This window comes from Cryptomeria japonica, chromosome 1 (genome assembly GCF_030272615.1).
Source record: "Cryptomeria japonica chromosome 1, Sugi_1.0, whole genome shotgun sequence".
NCBI classification, from domain to species: Eukaryota; Viridiplantae; Streptophyta; class Pinopsida; order Cupressales; family Cupressaceae; genus Cryptomeria; species Cryptomeria japonica.
The window spans coordinates 457047357-457065864 of NC_081405.1; the positions used below are offsets into that span (position 1 = coordinate 457047357).

At 40.4% G+C, this 18508-nt stretch overlaps 1 protein-coding gene across 6 annotated transcripts in view; it reads left to right on the top strand.

Annotated features, from left to right (window-relative positions):
* The first annotated feature begins 405 nt into the window (after nucleotides 1-405).
* The window catches only part of LOC131064371 (pentatricopeptide repeat-containing protein At1g10910, chloroplastic), a 251626-nt gene continuing 233523 nt past the window's right edge, over nucleotides 406-18508 (top strand). For 4 of the 6 annotated variants that reach the window (XM_057998496.2, XM_057998509.2, XM_057998487.2 and 1 more), the window contains exon 1: nucleotides 410-755. In XM_057998496.2, the coding sequence (XP_057854479.1) occupies nucleotides 517-755 (239 nt within the window). In that variant the 5' untranslated portion in view covers nucleotides 410-516. Of the gene's footprint in view, nucleotides 756-18508 lie in introns of all 6 variants that reach the window. The other 2 variants (XM_057998525.2, XM_057998518.2) reach the window with 2 other exon arrangements.

Sequence of the window (18508 nt, forward strand, 5' to 3'; positions counted from 1 at the left end):
GTTAAAACTAGAAACTGTGAAATGATTACAATAATACTAATCTAAGGACACGTACTAATAAATGTCCACGATGATATCTTGTGGCACACAAATTTTCTAAATATAAATATGCTAATAAAATAATAATAATTATTATATTTAACAAACTCTAATTATATGAAATGACATTTTACACTAATAACAAGACATACAACACACATTAAAAAAAAACCATAAACTTTAAAATAACATTTTTAAAAATACTAAAATATAAAATATTTCAAAGAAAAAATAAAAATTTACTAAAAACATCTTCAAATATAAAAAATTAAAATAAAAAAATTATACATTTATATAGTAAATAAAACAATTCAAACCCTTAAACAAATTTTAAAATAACAGATAAAGGGAATACAAATGATTGGCGTCCACAAATTTTAATTTGAAGATAATCCGAATTGACAGAGAACCAGGACATAAAACTCATTGCCACGGATCAGTAATGCAGCAAATTTAGGAATATTCACATTGAAGAAGATGTGGCTGTTGCACGACCATGGCAGTGTGTTTTCTGTTAGCAAACCGTCCTGTGCTCATTACCTTAGTGAAAATCTGCTTATATCTTCAAAGCGAGGTGAGCGGATGGAATGCTCCCGCTCTCATCATCTGAACGCAAGTAATAGTAAGGAGGAGACTTCATTGAGGTGGGCACAGAGGCGAGCTGCCATTACTGCGATTCAGACCACAACCAACGATATCACAGTTACTCTTGATAGGTATACTGTTCCACCAATTAGAGCTTAGTTTGGTTTGAGCTTCCTGCCATATAATTTCGTTCTGTCCATTTTCTTTATATGAATGTGCTAAACTGGTTGATAGTGGATGCGAATTTTGATCAAGCCAAATTAGTTGAATGCAAGTGAAATTGGGTCAATGCCAAAATGGTGAACTAATTCACTTGATTTTGATACATGCCTTGCAATGCATTGCCAAAAAAAATAAATAAATAAATTAAGATGCATGGATAAACCAACCAGAATCTAATACAATAAAGGCAGAGATTCGATGGTGAACTATCCAAAATCTTGGAAAATAAAAATACTGGTGGTAAACCGTTCAGTTTACAATATTGCAAGGAAACAATTGTTAATGAGATTTCTAACAATATCAAAACTATGATCAAACAACATAGTCAACCTTTTGTGACATAATCAACCTTTTCTCAATGATATTAGGAACTATAATAGGAAGCTTCTAAAAATTAGCAACATAATTTTTCACAGTTTTGTATTGTTTGAGTTGCACCAACATCCGAACACTTGAGTTTTTTTTTAATGTCCCCTTTTCTGATCCATTCCAACATTCTTAGAAACTCCAAATTGTTGATGCGTTTTTTATGCACCTCAAACACAAAATAAAATACCAAGGTATTCGATCCTCTCTTGAACAAAGAAACCTCATATGCTATACAACGTGATCAAATGAGATGACTCCAAGGTTTACAATGCGAACTATGCAACTTAAATGCTGCGGATAGACTTAGTGATTGTGATGTGATTTTGCTGGAATCACATGGGGAGTTATGTTTATGAATTCTGCTGGAATGTGGAATGTACACTAACTTACCTTAAAAATAAAGACAAAAGGAGATAAGGGATAGGCGGTCTAATCTAACACCCAAGAATGCAAGAAATGATCATTGACTTGGTGCAACCAAACCAAACTTTGCTTCGCCATGTGGGAACAACTACACGAAGATGGGGCAATCTCCTAAGGGTAAGCGAATGATTTTCATATCACCCATGCACACCAACATTACAAACAATGAGCATACAGTGATTGAAGTTAAGCTTTTAATCAAGTTCACTTTAACCACAGACTGCAATTTGCAATCGACAAACTCCAAGTGGTATGAACATAGGTTCACCATTCATGAACAATAAGATCTTCCATTTATCTAATTAAGATATACACTATGAGAAGTAGAGACCATGCAACAAGTTGAAATAGCACACCAAAATCCATCATGCATTCAATGAAAATAGTATGTTCATCACAACAAGCTTTTACAACAATCTCCTTTCCTTCTTCTCTACTCTAACTACTAGCTATTGTCTGGCTATTAACTATTAACTATCCCACTATTAATCTTTATAAATGAGAGATTTGAGCCTTACATAGAAATGTAAGAAAATATACAAATCTTCAAGAGAAGTAAAAGAGAAGAAAGTAGCTCAAGCTGGTAGGAAGAGACCCTTTTACAATGAGGCTTAACAACCTATATATAGCAAACTGGCTGCAGAGAAAAGACCAATGGTCAAAGAGGGGAAACTTTGACCTTGGCATATGTAGAGGAATGTCAGTTCGGGAAGATGGGGAAGTGCATGGATCTGACATGGTTGTGCGTGCAGGAAACCCATCCATACCTTGACAAGGCAATCCCAAGAAGAAAAGTACTTCTAGAAGGTGGATTACCTAACATTCCAAAGTTAGTGCATGCAAACTTGACATGAAGGCCATCAAGTAACCATAAATAAGCATGGCCTTGGACTCTACTTGATGGCATTCCTACAAAAAACATTAAATGCGCCCTTGTAGCTCCATGAATGAAAGTAGACAAGCCGTAGGAGTTGGTGGATCATTAAGAGCCTTGAGTGTTGATCATGCCTTTTGGAAGTGTTGTAGTCATCGGAGGTTGGTCCCTTGGGAAACTACTGCAAAGGGAGAGGAGTCGAGAACCTCAGAGTCCGAAGGGATGAGAGGGAGGAGTTAGGACTTCGGATTTCAAGATTTGGGGAGACAGGATACCTCTTCCTAAAAGGGAAGGGGTAGACTGGTTCCTCGAATCTCAAAATCCAGCAAGGAAGGGAAGGCCGGGTTTCGGGGTTCAGGAAGATAGGATAGCTCTTCCCAAAAGGGAAGGGGTAGACTGGTTCCCCGAATCCCTAAATCCGACTAGGGAAGGCTGGGTTTCGGGGAGACAAGATACCTCTTCCTAAAAGGGAAGGGGTAGACTGGTTCCCTAAATCCCAAAATCCGGCAAGGGAAGCCCGAGTTTCGGAGTTTGGGGAGACAAGATACCTCTTCCCAAAAAGGGAAGGGGTAGACTGCTTCCCCGAATCTTGAAATCCGAAAAGGAAGGGAAGTCTGGGTTTTGGGGCTCGAGGAGACAAGACACCTCTTCCCAAAAAGGGAAGGGTAGACTGGTTCCCTAAATCCCGAAATTTGGAAAGGAAGGGAAGTTCAAGTTTCAAGGTTTGGATAGACAGGATACCTCTTCCCAAAAAGGGAAGGGGTAGATTGGTTCCCCAAATCCCAAAATTTGGAATTCCTAAGAAGGAAAGGGGAAGGAGAATGGACCAATGGAATCCAAGGTACAAAGGCAAGATGTAAGGGTGAAGGGAGAAGGCCCAAAGTCCACCTTGTGACAAGAGAACACTTAAACATTTTCTTGATTTCTTGACTTGGCGCCTAATCAACTGGGGTAGAACTGGTCCATGAAACATATCTCTGATCGGTTCTCATTGATGGACCAAGGATGTCATAAAATGACAACATTTTGGCGACCTCTACGGGATGGTTGCCTTCTAAGCATGAGATCCAGAAGCCTTGAGTGTCCATTGGGCATTGAGTCACTGGAAGGACCCAAAACACTTGCGTACCTACACTTGGAGGAAAGTTGGGAACTAGAGTATACATCCTTCCTCTTAAGGAGGATGTTGTAGGTGCAAAAGCACTTATGAAAGCAAGACAACCTCTAATCTAATATGTACATGATTTACAAGAAGAGGCAATTGATGCATTTGCCTTTGTCAAAGATGAATCTTTTGATGGAGTTGATCTTCTTCGTACCATAGTTGCATTTACCACCTAGTTGCAACAATTGAAGTCTCTTGTATGTATGCATTGGATCACACATACTGTTTTCATGGTGAAATAACACTTCACCATTCACCTTGCCACCATAAAGGAGCCATAGAATGAGGCATTTGAGACATTCGGGGATGCATCAAGCATACATTCAGTAGCAAGGGGGCAATATTATAGGAGTAGGATAGCCTCAAAAGAACTACCCCTTGCAAAAGAGAAGGCATTTTCCTCATACAAGGGGACATCATTGTTTCTACAATAGCCGACCTCCTCTAGGCATGAGTTGAAACCAAAAGAAAAGGCCTTAAACTCACATGGTGATGAAAAGTATACCATACCTTTTTCTTGACCTACACAAGGGAGCTCCTTGTGCACATCAAAAAGAAAACTTTGAAGCTCGGGCATACTGTCAATTTGAGCAACAAGGGAACTACCTTTTTGGCATGTATGCTGCTGCTCAACATCACCATCCTTGATATGCTGGTCCCAAGTGAAACATTCAAGTCTGGGCACATTGTCCCTAATGCTAAGAGCAACATCTTCACCATGAATAAAGACTTCATATTCAACATCATCACATTCGGGGACAGGGGAGAACCAACATACATCATAATCACATGTGCTGATACTTAGCTCATCAGCACCAACTTTAGACTTATGAGGCACTTCATAAGAAGATCTAAAATCTTCAGATTGCCTCTCTGTTTTCATTTCTTCCTCTTGGCAACCAACTGCAATAATCTCATTCTCATGGTACAACCCGTTCCCCATACTGCTTGTAGCAATAACATCATTTTTTCGTGGCCTCCTCAACATGTGTAGCAACAACCACATCCTTTGAACATAAAGGAGCATCAATTTCCATCCTATCCTCGGAAAATGGAACAAAAGTGGGTAAGACATCAAAAATATTTTCTTCTTCACCATTCTCATCATAGGCTGACTTATGTTCTAAATGATCAACATCATGAGCTGAACGAACTGGCTCCTGCATGTTGTCCTCACATTCTTGCTCAATACCCTGCTGCTGTAGATGATCTTCGAATTCCCTTTGCAGCAAGTCTAAACCTTGATCTTGTTGGGCATAAGGGAGCTTACAACTATCAGGCAACACCTCCTCTCCATGTTGATCAAGCCAATCAAGTTTCCAAACAATAGGACCACCTACGAAGAGTGAAATAGTGTTGGGAAAAGAAGACTGATCTGGTATGGGATGTTGCAAGGGAGGTTGTAGAGGGGAAGGCTCTTGTAAAATAACTGCTTGAGCTCCTTTGAAATTTGAGATTTTGAACCTAGGAGGTTTATTTGAAGGCTTAAAAAGTCTCACTTGCTTGAGGATTGGGATTTTAAATCTGGGAACTTTAGGGGCAGAAACTTCGTCTTGCATGAGTTACATCCCTATAGATGCTAGCTGCTTAATTTCCTCCTTCCTAGTAGAAGCAAGCTACCTTGCAAGGAACTCCTCATGTTGTTGCCTTTGGGTTTCCTTTTTTTGTTGTTGAAGTTGAGCTTGATAAGCAAGTTGACCTTGTTGTAGACCATACTCCTGCTCCCTCTCAATAGCTTCTAACTGTTCTTGGAAGTTCAACAGTATATCCTTGATGCTGACATCTTCCAGGCTTTTCACATTTTGATGGGCACGCTGGAAGGAATTAAAATAGACTTCTTGTCGATAAGCATGATTGGGTTGCCAAGAAGGTTGAATAGGGGTGGGAGTGTGGCAAGCATATTGGATGTGCTGACACTCTATCGCAACAAGGTTGTTTGGGATGAAACTAGGAGCATTCCTAGTTTGATATTGCCTATGAGAAGGAAAATAACTAGCAAGCTCATTGAATGCAAGGGAAAAGAAGGTATCTCCATGATATGTATTCATTATAGGGCATTTGGAAGAGGTAGAACTTGTTTTATGAAATGCTTAAAAGATCAAATGGATCTACTCAACTAGAGACTAATAACATACCGACAGATTTTCCAAACTAATTGTAGATTCGCTAGGTGTTTGAAAGATGCCTCTCCAAGGCCGAATACACTGAAGAACACACCAAATCTTAAGCTTGATGAAGAACAAGTCCCACCGGGTGTGTTAGAAATTGTTGTCACAAAAGTTTGCACCCTTGCTGAGCTATCACCCAACAAACTTGTGAAATGTGGAAACACCCTTGAAGTGTGGGACCTTGCACAAGGGGTCGAATCTTTGGAGAAGTCCGAGTCCTTCCTTATCCAATTGCAGGTGTTGAACCAACCCAACACTACAAATTCTACTCCTAAACCTACTCTAACAGCTTGGAGGAGAAAAGAGCCAAGAAAATGCGGAAAGTAAAGAGGTGATGCATCAAGATAAGAGATGTCCCTCTCCCCACCCCGAAATGACACAAAGAATCAATTGAAATACCTTGGAGATGCACAAACTTCAGCCACATAAACGACCCGAAATGCATGTATGGAGGTTAGAATTTGCTGAATGTCAAAAGGGGAGAAAGTTTCCCACAAGTCACACTCATAAAACAAGTTAACACAACATATGTGAGAGAAAGCCACAAAACACACACTTATCATGAAGGTAAGAAAACATACACAACATGCACAAGTTGAAAAGAGGCAAGAATGATGATTTCAATTCATTCTCAGGCCAAGGCCAAACTTACAGTTTTAGAAATGTAAGAAAATATACAAATCTTCAAGAGAAGCGAAAGAGAAGAAAGTAGCTCAATCTAGTAGGGAGAGAACTCTCTATAATGAGGCTTAACAACCTATATATAGCAAATTGGTCGTAGAGAAAAGACCAACGATCAAAGAGGGGAAACCTTGACCTGGGTGTACTTAGAGGAATGTCGGTTCATGAAGATGGGGAAGTGCATGGATTTGACATGGTTGTCCTGACAAGGCAATCCCAAGAAAAAAAGTACTTCTAGAAGGTGGATTGCTTGACATTCCAAAGTCAGAGCATGTAGACCTAACATGAAGGCCATCAAGTAACCATAAATAAGCATGGCCTTGGACTCTACTTGATGGCAATCTTGCAAAAAATATTCAATGCACCCCTATAGCTCCATGAATGAAAGTAGACAAGTTGCTGTAGTTTGTGGAGCATTAAGAGCCTTGAGTGTCATTTGGAAGTGGTGTAATCATTGGAGGTCAAACGTTGGTCCCTCAGGAAATTGCTGCAAAGGGAGTGGACTTGAGAACCTTGAAGTTCAAAGGGATGAGAGGGAGGAGATAGGAGGACTTCAAATTTTGGGGTTTGGGGAGACATGATACCTCTTCCCAAAAGGCAAGGGGTAGACTGATTCCCTGAATCTTGAAATCCGGAAAGGAAAGGAAGGTCGGGTTTCGAGGTTTGGGGAGATAGGATACCTTTTCCCAAAAGGAAAGGGGTAGACTGTGAAATGTCCCCCTTAATTTTTAAATTTTTTTTTTTACACAGTACATTCACCCGTTAGCGTTAGCATGATAAAATATAGAGAGCAATACAAATTGGCGGTTAGACCAGCCACTTCCACTTTTCAGCGGGATAGAGAAAATTGGAATTAAACAACTAAGCCACTTCCACTTTTCAGTGGGATAGAGAAAATTGGAATTTAACAAGTACTTGGCGGTGTAACCAGCCAATTACAAATCCAAAATGATTGAAGTAAACAAACAATCTCTCAACCACTTATTCCGCGGGAGGAGTGGAAATAACAATAACTATCTACTCAACCGCTTATTCAGCGGGAGGACATGAGTACAATGAAATAAGATAGGTGGCCAAGCCAGCCTCTTCCACTTATTCAGTGGGTATTGTGAAACAATCCAGAAATAAGATAGCTGTTAGTACTCTTAATCAGCTTTACAATACATAACATGGATTTTCAGATCAAGAGATATCTCTGTCCAAAGCTGCAAATGATGTTCAATTCACTTCGAAGCTACAAGAGACTAACTACCCAAAAACCAACCCCCACACTACAAAATTCTAAATTTGATATACTTTTCCAGCAAACTGAAAAACACAAACCAACAACACCAAATCACACTAAAATACTCACAACTTCTCCCAAACTCAACAAAATGACTCAAAACTGAATGCAAATGAATACTAGGAAGGAGACGCCTTAGCCAAGACCTACAAACAGCTGCAAACCTGCTCAAAACATTAATACATGCATTCCAAGACAAGCCCAGATTGGTACGGCCTGGGAAGAGGGCAATTTGCTATAATTAATTTACAACTCCAAATTAGACTCTAAAAATTGACATGAGGGATCGCCTAGGCCTTAGGAAAATATAGCAAGAATACCCAGAAGCCACAAAAATTCACCCTTGGACTTATGATGAAAATACCACTTCAGCTCTACAATAGACCTGCAACCTAAAAACTCACAGACACCCTAAAACACATCAGAAAACATCAAAAAGTTACTACATCAATGAACTCCATCTGTTCTTTTGTGTAAAGAACAGTCTCACAATCTCAACTAGTTGCTATCTTTCAAGCAAGATGCCAAGAACCAGCTAGGAGGTATGCATTCCTCGAAGCAATCAATCGGAATTTGGGCAGCACTTCATTGCAAATAAACATGGATGCCAAAACAAGAGCCCAACACTCTTATTTATAACTTTTTGAAGCTCCAAATTCAAATTCAACTCCCTTCAAATTGCCATGAAATGAAATGAAATTACATCCAATTCGGACGCCCAAGCAAAAATAATATTTTCCTTTATTTTAAATCATGTATTCTCTCTAAATGGGACGCCCACTTAACTTAAGTAAAAAATAATTCTTAACTCATCAAATCGACCCCCCCTCAAGGTAGCATATATACATTATGAAATATTCATAAAGTGAGATATGGCGTCCAAGGAAATAAAGTGAATTATTTCATAAAATTAACATATTTCTTTCTATGGCGTCCATCATGCCTTGAAAATAATTCACTTGTAAAACATTTTTCCTCAAGCATAAATTGCCCAAAATAAGCTCCAAAAATGCTTGAAGACAAACTGCTCAAATTGACGTGTTGGAAATAGCCATCTGAACTGACCTGCTGAACCCCTGCTAAAAATAACACTTACTAAAAATAGCATACTGCTAAAAATTGTAAGTGTTTCCAAAGTGATTTTAACTACATTCTGAGAAGCTGTTGCAACTTACTAAAAATATTAAGTTTGGAAAAGTCTTCAGATTCATTTGCATGTTACACCATCATGAAGATCTCTGAAAACCCAGGAAAATAAGTTGCCCTCGCCTCCACTTACTAAAATTAGTAAGTTTTACCAAACTCCACTATTTGCTATGCATGTACCATCATTGTGAAGTTTTCTGAAAACCTAGAAAGAATCCATTAGCAAAACTGACAAACTCCAACATGCAAGCCACCAAAAATGTCGAGACATCCCCCTAGAGGTAGAAAACCCTAATTTCTGCTCCCGACTAGCCTATGGGTCTCCAGGATAGGCTAATGGCCAACTGAATTGGTCACTGCTGAGAAGGGGACATTACAAACTGCTTCCTCGAATCCTGAAATTCGGCAAGGGAAGTTCGGGTTTCAGGGTTCGAGGAGATAGGATACCTCTTCCCAAAAAGGGAAGGGGTAGATTGCTTCCCCAAATCCTGAAATCCAAAAAGGAATTGAAGTTTGGGTTTAGGGAAGAAAGGATACCTCTTCCCAAAAAGGGAAGGGGTAGACTGGTTCCTTGAATCCCTTAATCCGAAAAGGAAGGGAAGCTTGGGTTTTGGGGTTCAGGGAGACATGATACCTCTTCCCCCAAAAGGAAAGGGGTAGACTAGTTCCCCGAATCTCGAATTCTGGAATTTCTAAGTGGGAAAAGGGAAGGAGAATGGACCAGTGGACTCCAAGGTATGAAGGCAAGATGCAAGGTTGAAGGGAGAAGGCTCGAAGTCTGCCTCATGACAAGAGAACACTTAAACATTTTCTTTATTTCCTAACTTGGTGCTTGATCAACCGGGGCAAAACTGGTCCATGGAAACATATCTCTAATCGGTTCTCATAAAATGACAATAGTCATCACATCAAACAATTTGATGATGTTGAGTGTCAAGAGATATCTATGTTGATGTCGTGCCTAGTCATCCTCAATCAATCAAATGATGCCACGTCAGCGTGTCTAGATTCATTGTAATGTCCCCATTTCTAGGCCCTCTTGCAGTTCAAATAGTGATTGTCTTCAGGGTGGTACTTGTGACGTTTTCACACATCGCCCCATTGCAAATGTGGACCCCCACTTTTTTGCTTGGTAGCGTAGTTGTCTTAGCTTAGTCATCTAGCTTGGTAATAGTTTGTGTCTTTAACCTCTTTCTTGTAAGGCGATGCAATGCCTTTGTTGTCAGGATGTGATCAAGTCAGACAGTCTAGTAGCAGTCAAGTCCCCCTCTAGACTAGTTTGGAGTCTTCTCAGCTCTAAGTGCTCAAGTGATAGGTGAGAGTCAAGGTAGTCATTGGGTGATGCTTCACAATGCAACCTCTAAGTTAGGTCAAGGTGAGTCTTAGGTGTGATGAGCAGTCAAGCGAGCAAGTGGACACCCTTAGGTTAGAACGTAGAAGCGAGGATCAATCAAGAAGTGATGATCAACTAACTGAGATGAAGTGTTTGATGAAGATGATTCAAGGTCTAAGTGATTATGAAAAGAAAGGAAACACCAAGTCAACCCTACGAACAAGTTACTTAACACTTGGTGAAATCAATAAGTGAGGAGGTCGAAGTGAGTTATCCACGACTCACCAAAATCTATGACCTTGAATGTCTTGGTGATGATGTTAAGTGGAAGTGGCAATGAATGAGTTTACCCCTTGAATTCTCCAAGTTTGCAAGCAAAGGCGTTGAAATGATCAACTTGAGCAAGGAATGACGAAATCAACTTGAAGTGCAAGTCATTGGGATTATCCTTGAGTCACCAAAATCCACGGCCTTGCAAAATCCACGACCCAGTGATGATCATTGAGTGCAAGAAATTCACTGTTGGGAGTCGTGGAAGGTGTCAATCGAGACAGTTGCATCATCCTCAGGTGTTGATGAACAATCTTGAACATGGTGAAGTGAAATGAAGATCAAGTTAAGGTGGAGGTCACACTTGCAAAGATCATCCTTTAGTTGGCAAAATCCACGACTTGAAGGTGGGTGTGAGTGAAGAATTTTATCCTTGAGTTGCTAGAATCCACGACTTGTGGAGGTCCATGACTTGAAGAACTTTGAAGGTAGCAATGAATGAAGAAGTGATGCTCTCCCAATACCTTGATGTTGAAGGTGAATGATAGCGATCAACTCTTGACTTGAGATTATCCACGACTTGCTAATTTCCACGCCTCAAAGCATGAAAGTGGCAAGATTGATCCATGATGTGAAGGAGAAATGATGAAATTACTCAATCCTTGCTGGGAGAATGTAGATCAACATCATGATGAAAGTGAATTGGTTGACTAAGTGTCAGAGTTGGCGAGATTGAATAGTGATGATGACTATCCTCCACTTGCAAAAATCTACGAACTAGAAAAACCCACAACTTGGAGGTGGATGGTGGCAGTTTATCCTTGGACTGACAAAATCCACAACTTGAAGAACTCAATGCTCAAATCAGGTTAGAGGTGAAATAATCAGTCTATCCATGACCCTCACAAATCCACGACTTCAAGGGGAGATGATCAATCTTTCAAGGAATAAGTGAAGCGTATGATTTGAGTGACTTAATACTTAGAATTGCTATGACAAGGAAAGTTAACTTCAAGTCACCCTTGCAACAATTCTATCCTTCACTTGACAAAAATCCATGATTTTGAGGTCTTGAAGGCTATGTGGGATGAAAGCTACAAAATTTGCAAACAAAGGGCTTTTAATGATGAAAATAAGGAAGAGCTATAGTTGTTGACTTTTATCCTTGAGTTGCTCAAATCCACGACCTAGGATACTTTTATCCTTGAGTTGTTCAAATCTCCAACCTACCTAGGTGAGTGGTGCTCAAATCCCTGACCTATTTAAGTGAGTGGTGCTCAAATCCTCGATCTACCTAGGTGAGTGGTGGTTAAATCCACGACCTTGTTGGGTCACTGACTTTGAAGCTGGAAATCAACTTCATCTCTGCCTTAGCTAAATCAGTAACATGGCAATGAGTGCTTGAAGTAATGAAGTGCTAAAGACCACCATCTTGAGGAAGCAAGAGATCATCCATGACTTGAAGAAGTTCCCTACCTCTTGGTTAAGTACAACAATTTGTCCACCACTTTCCAAAATCCATGATCAGACTTCAAAATGTTAAAAATCTCAGACTTAAAACCCCAATCAGATCTTAGACGATGGAAAATCAGACTTGAAGTGATCAAAATTAGACATGAAAATCAGAAATCAGAATACTAGTGGAATATCAGATATATTAAGTGTGCTTGATAGCATTCTTGTTGAAGTGACTGATAAAGGGAGTGAAGGAGCAGGCTGCAAGCATTTCAAGGAAACATTGCAACAAAGACGGACATTTCAGCAGCTTGAAGAGGTGCAGCTCATCTAGATGCAAGACTCAGCAAGATGGCGAAGGGGTCGAGAATCGAGATTCACTGGCATAGAAAAGGCAAATCAGCATCAAGATATTGCAATGAAGATGAGGAAATTTTGCAGTCATCTTGAATTTCCTTCGAAAATCCATGATCCAAGACTAGTACATCATGAAGAAACCCAAATGTTAAGTGCAAGATGAAAGTTCAGCATACAAGAAAGAGAAATTATGAAAGTGATCAAGACAAGTTAAAAGAATCAAACAAGGTTAGAAGGTTGACTTGAGCAATATGATCATCATCACTGGCTTGGAAATGTTGACTATCAAGAGATATTACCCGAATCGCAAACTCTCTTTTGCGATGATCTACAAGGTGTAAGCTGAGGTGGCGATAACTCATCTCCATTCATCAATTAAAGTCAACATGTCTAAGTTCAACAAACCTAGCTCATTCAAAGGTGGAGCAAATGACACATGTCACTTTATCAAATATTGTTTATCCTACCTAACCTCATCTCTCTATGGTTAGCATTCAAGGAAGGACATGTTTATTGTAATTTAATCATTGATCAAGCATTAAATGTTATTTAATGGGTGTAACAAACCCTAATTAGGGTTTCTATCTTTCAATCTTGGCCATTGGCTTGGATTTGATCATGGCCATACATTTGTATTGAGAGCACTATAAAAGGCTTGCTCTCCTCATTTGTAAAGGTTAATAGATTATTAGATAACAAGCAGTTAGCAAGTAGAGTAGAGTAGGAGCAGAAGGCAGATTTGTTGCCAAGCTTGTAAATAAACATACTTTTCATTGAATTTATGGTGAATGGTGGTGTGTTTTTGCATATTGTATGGTTTCTTGTTATATCCTGATGTTAGATGAAGTTCATTGATTGTGATGGAGTAATGTGGGGATGTTGATAATTCTTTGGTTCATACTATTTGTGTTTGGATGATTTTCAATTAAAGTGCATAGTTAGCTTGAACATTAGAATGTGCTAAGTTCAATTGTGCATAGGTTTATTCAAGCTGCGCCAATGTATTGGGTATTTGGATGGACGCTCATGATATGAAAACCTTTCATTTCCCTTGGAAGATTGCATTGGTTTTGTGTAGTTGGTGGCAACATGGCGAAGCAAAGCCTGGTTTAAGGAATGTGTCCATCCAAGAATGATCAAGTGCTATCATTGATCTTAGGAGTATATTAGATTTCTCTAAGCCCTCAATCCTTTTGTCTTTTTTTCAAATCAAGTGAATTTCCATGTTCTAGCCGCATTCAAGCAAAGTTCAAGTATAAACATAAGTCCCCCTTGTGATTCCAACAATATCACATCAAACCATTGAGACTATCCACACTCCAAGACCTGATAGTATGAACCTTGGAGTCATCTCAAGTGATCACTTAGTTCAGCATTTGAGAAGATTTTCTTCAAGAGAGGATAGAGTATTCAATACTTTATTCAGTCTTCGAAGTGTCTTAAAACACACATCAACAATTACAGTCTTCAGTGGCCAGAAAATGATTATGAATAAATATTTAAATATTAAAGTCATTATAATGTTGACTTAAATTTTTAATTAAAATAAATTAAAGTTACTTTTTTATTAAGTGACTTAAAAAAAATAAAGTAACTTTTAAATAAATAATAAGTTTATTGAATAATAAAGTGACTTTATAAAGTCACAAAAATATTTCCAATAAGTGATCGCACCTTTTTGTCAATGGAAAAAATTCAATAATGAAGTTTTTGAAATAAAGTTAAAAATATTAAAATCCCAAGCTTGTGCATGGGTTTTGGGGGAAGAATATAAGGGTTATTTACAGAGCCAAAGATTCATTCATGAGAAGACAAGAATTTGGAGCTTGAGGAAGAACTAGTATTTTTTGTAGATCTTTTCAATCTTTGAGAATGTTAACTCTCAAAGATTGTGGAATCTACAGGTGTGAGAGATCACCCAAGGGTTGCTTGTCAGGAGACTACATACAAGAGTCTCATTTGTGCTTCAATTCTGAAAAATTGGTGAAGAAATCAAGGAGAAATTATCAGAGAATTAATTGCAGGTCTGAACTTGTTTGAAGAAGGCAGATTTATAAGATTTAATTGCTTGTTTCCAAGCTCTATCAAATGCAAGGTTGACGTGCCATTTTCTATATATTTCCGTACAGCTTGAAAGGTTTATGGAGGCACATGGGGCTTAGAAAGGCCACGATTCTGATTGCATGGTCCCTTTTTAGGGGTGTTTGAGCATCTTGGTGCTGGGCATTACTTCTTAAGGTGGAATCACACCCTCCTTGGCTGCTATACTTTTGTTGTTGCTTATTCAAGGTTTTGGCATTAATTTCAAGGCATCAAGTGGAATTATCTGCATGCATGTTGCTGTAAAAATCAATACTTGTTGGCATCCTTCAAATAAAGACAAATTTGATATCAACAATGTTTCCTCTTTCTGGGTATGAGCTATTTTGAAACTTTGTTGAAAATATTAATTTACTAAATTCAAGGCTGCTTGGAAGAAATTGTAAATTTGGCAAATAAAAATAGTTTTTTCCAGTCTTTGTAATGTCCCGTATGCAGTACGGTCTTCTTCACTGCTCCACATACGGTGGTTACGGTACGGTACACTTCCTTCACGCAGTCGGCGTACGATATGCTCCTTAGGTCGTACGGTGGTGACCGTATGGAACACTCCCCTTAGGAGGTCAGTGTGTGGTGAGCGTGGAGCTTGATCATATGGTGGTAAAGTCGTATGGTAGTGGCCATATGGGTCATACGGTAATGGCCGTACGGTGGGTGGGTTAACCACCGAGTTTCGCCCTTGAACCCTCCAGATGTTTAAGACAGTTCGGTGTTGCAAAATGGAATGAGTTTATTATTATTCCAGATACAAGAGACTTAGGTGTAGATGATGAATATTCGCACATGCAAAGGAAAATAATATTGATAATGATCGCACAACAGACTCCAAACAGAAACAAAATAGGGTGAGGAGTGACCCCACCGAAACTGCAGATGCCAAGTAGGGAGGATCTCTCACCTCCGAAATGGCAGACAAGCTGAACTCCAACTGGAATTCGCACATGTAAAGAAAATACCAAATTTCGCATACCAACACAAATGACAGACTCGGCCATAAATATGGGCTCCGAGAAATTTCCCGAAGGGTTACAAATGGGCAGACACGACCAAACCAAGACTACTAATCTAATTAAATAAAGGGCTCGAAAGATTTGTTATTAAATTTGGGGCCTTACAATAAAGTATTTAAATTTATTATTTAATTATATCGGGGACATCACAGTCCTCCCGAGCTAAAAAAAAATTGCTTGCCCTCAAGCAATTGCACACTTGGATGCTCCAGAATTTGCTCGCCTTCCCAGGTGCATCCTCGATGGGTAGATTCTTCCAGCGCACAAGGAACTCCTTGACTGTGCGTGATCTTAGCCTCCTTTCTCTTACATCGATGATCTCTGCCGGTTCCAAAATTAGTTTTCCTTCTTTGTCGATGGGTGGCAGATCCTTGGACACTGTGACGCGCTGCCCGATGGCCTTCTTGAGACATGACACGTGAAAAACATTGTGAATCCGACTCCCCTTAGGAATCTCCAACTCGTAGGCAACTTCACCCACCCTCCGAACCACCCTGTAGGGTCCATAGAAACGCGGCTTCAACTTCTCCTTACCACTTGTCTTCAAGGAGGATTGTCTATACGGTTGAAGTCGGAGGTATATCAGATCGCCCACCTCAAAATTTCGCTCAACCTGGTGTCGGTCGGCATACATCTTTTGCTGGTTCTGAGCCCTCTGTAGGTTATCTTTGAGAGATGTTAGGATGTCCAAACTCTCCTGAAGCCAATCTTTGGCCCTTGGTGCATGACTGTCTCCCAATGCCGGATCAACAAATGAAGAAGGTTCATAGCCATACAGTGCTTTGAAGGGTGGCATGCCTATCGACATGTGATAGGTGGTGTTGTAACAGTGTTCACCCAAATGTAGCCAGCTAACCCAAGCCTTCTGTTAAGCTGAGACGTGGTTCCTGAGATAACCCTCCAGCCATTTGTTCACAATCTCGATCTGTCCGTCTGTCTGTGGATGGTAGCTCGTGCTGGGCGACAACTCGGTTCCTGCCAACCGAAATAACTCCATCGAGAAGGTACTCAAAAAACGGCTATCCCTGTCACTGACTATGTTTCGCGGTAGACCATGCAAGTGGAACACCTCACAGAAGAACAACTCGGCCACTTGAACTGCTTGGTATCCTGTGGGGATGGCAAAAAAATGGGCATGCTTGGTCAAGCGGTCTACTATGACGAAAATGCAATCCTTTCCTTGCACTCCCAGTAATGAAATCCATCGAGATGCTATCCCATTTTTGGTCGGGAATTAGCAATGGTTGCAACAGTTTGACCGGTAAGGTGTGCTCAGATTCGTTCTGTTGACAAGTGGAGCATTCCTGCACATACTGCAGGACGTCGTTCTTAAGTCCCTTCCAGTAAAACCTTTCTCGGATTTGTCTGTAGGTTTCCAAGTATCCCGGGTGTCCGACCAAGGGAGAGTCGTGCATTTCCTTCAGAATCTTTTCCTTCATCTTGGACTCGGGTACCAGATAAATTTTGTCCTTGTAGTAAATGATGTTGTCAACCACCTTGTATCGGTCATCCTGCACTTGACCATCCATCAGTTTGCAGGCAAAAGTATTCTTGGAGTATTCAACCAACAAATGTTCCTTCCAATCTGTCGAAATCTGGGATAGAGAACATATGGCGGGCCTTCTTGACAGGGCATTGGCTACCACATTATTCTTGCCCTTCACATACTCAATGTCGAAATCAAATGCCTGGACTTTGCTCACCCACTTCTGTTGCCGTTCGTTCAGATCCCTCTGCTCCAAGAAATATCGCAGGCTGTTGTGGTCTGTCCGTACAACAAACTTTGCCCCGATGAGATACTGCCGAAACTTCGTCAGTGCGTGCATGATGGCGAACATCTCCTTGTCATAGATGGAGTACAACCGCTCCGCTCCTGAGAGCTTCCGACTCTCGAACGCAATGGGGTGATGGTCTTGCATCAACACCACTCCAATGCCTTCTCCCGAGGCATCGCACTCCAGGATGAAAGGGCGAGTGAAGTCTAGTAGTGCCAGAACCGGGCAGGTACTCATAACTTCTTTTAATTTGTCGAAGGTGTGTTACGTTTGCACATTTCAATGGAAGGATCCTTTCTTTGTCAGATCTGTTAGTGGTGCACCAAGCTGTGAAAATCCTTTCACAAACCTTCTATAATAACTGCACAAACCAAAAAATCCACGCAGCTCCGAGAGAGTCTTGGGTGGAGGCCAATCCAAAATTGCCTAAATCTTCTCCTGGTGAACTTGTACCCCCCCGGGTGCTGATGACGTGACCCAAGTACAGGACCTTAGTCATTCCAAACTCACATTTGGACCTTTTGGCATACAATGATTGCGATTTCATAATCCCTAATACTTCATCCAAATGTCCCAGATGTTCCTCCCAGGTCTTGCTGTAGATGAGTATGTCATCGAAGAATACCGGTAGGAACTTACGTAGTTGCTTGTTGAAGATGTCAATCCAAACGGCATGACCAAGAACTCATAGTGTCCGTAATGGCAACGGAAGGCTGTCTTTTCCACATCTTGCTCCCTCATACGGATCTGATGGTAGCCAGAGTGGAGATCAATTTTGGAGAAATAGACTGCGCCATGTAGTACGTCCAGCAGCTCATCGATCCTGGGAATGGGGTATCTATTCTTGATAGTCTTCTTGTTCAGTGCACGGTAGTCAACACACATTCTGAGAGTTCTGTCGTCCTTCTTCACTAGTACCACCGAGGACGCAAAGAGGCTAGAGCTGGGCCGGATCCATCCTTTATCGAGGAATTCCTGGATCGTTTTCTCTATCTCTTCTTTGAACTTCTTCGAGTGGCGATAGGGTGTGGTGATAACAGGTTTTGCTCCTTCCTCCAACTCGATGGTGTGCTCAAACCCTCGGTGTGGGGGTATACCAGGTGGAATATCAGCAAAGACCAAACTATGCTTATCCAAAACAGCCTGAAGTTCCTCATCTTGGTAGTAAGTCGGCTGCCCTTTCACAGGTTTTGTCGAGATCAAGCAATGTGCTGCCCAGACTATTTCATCATGTTTGAAGATGGCTTCCAT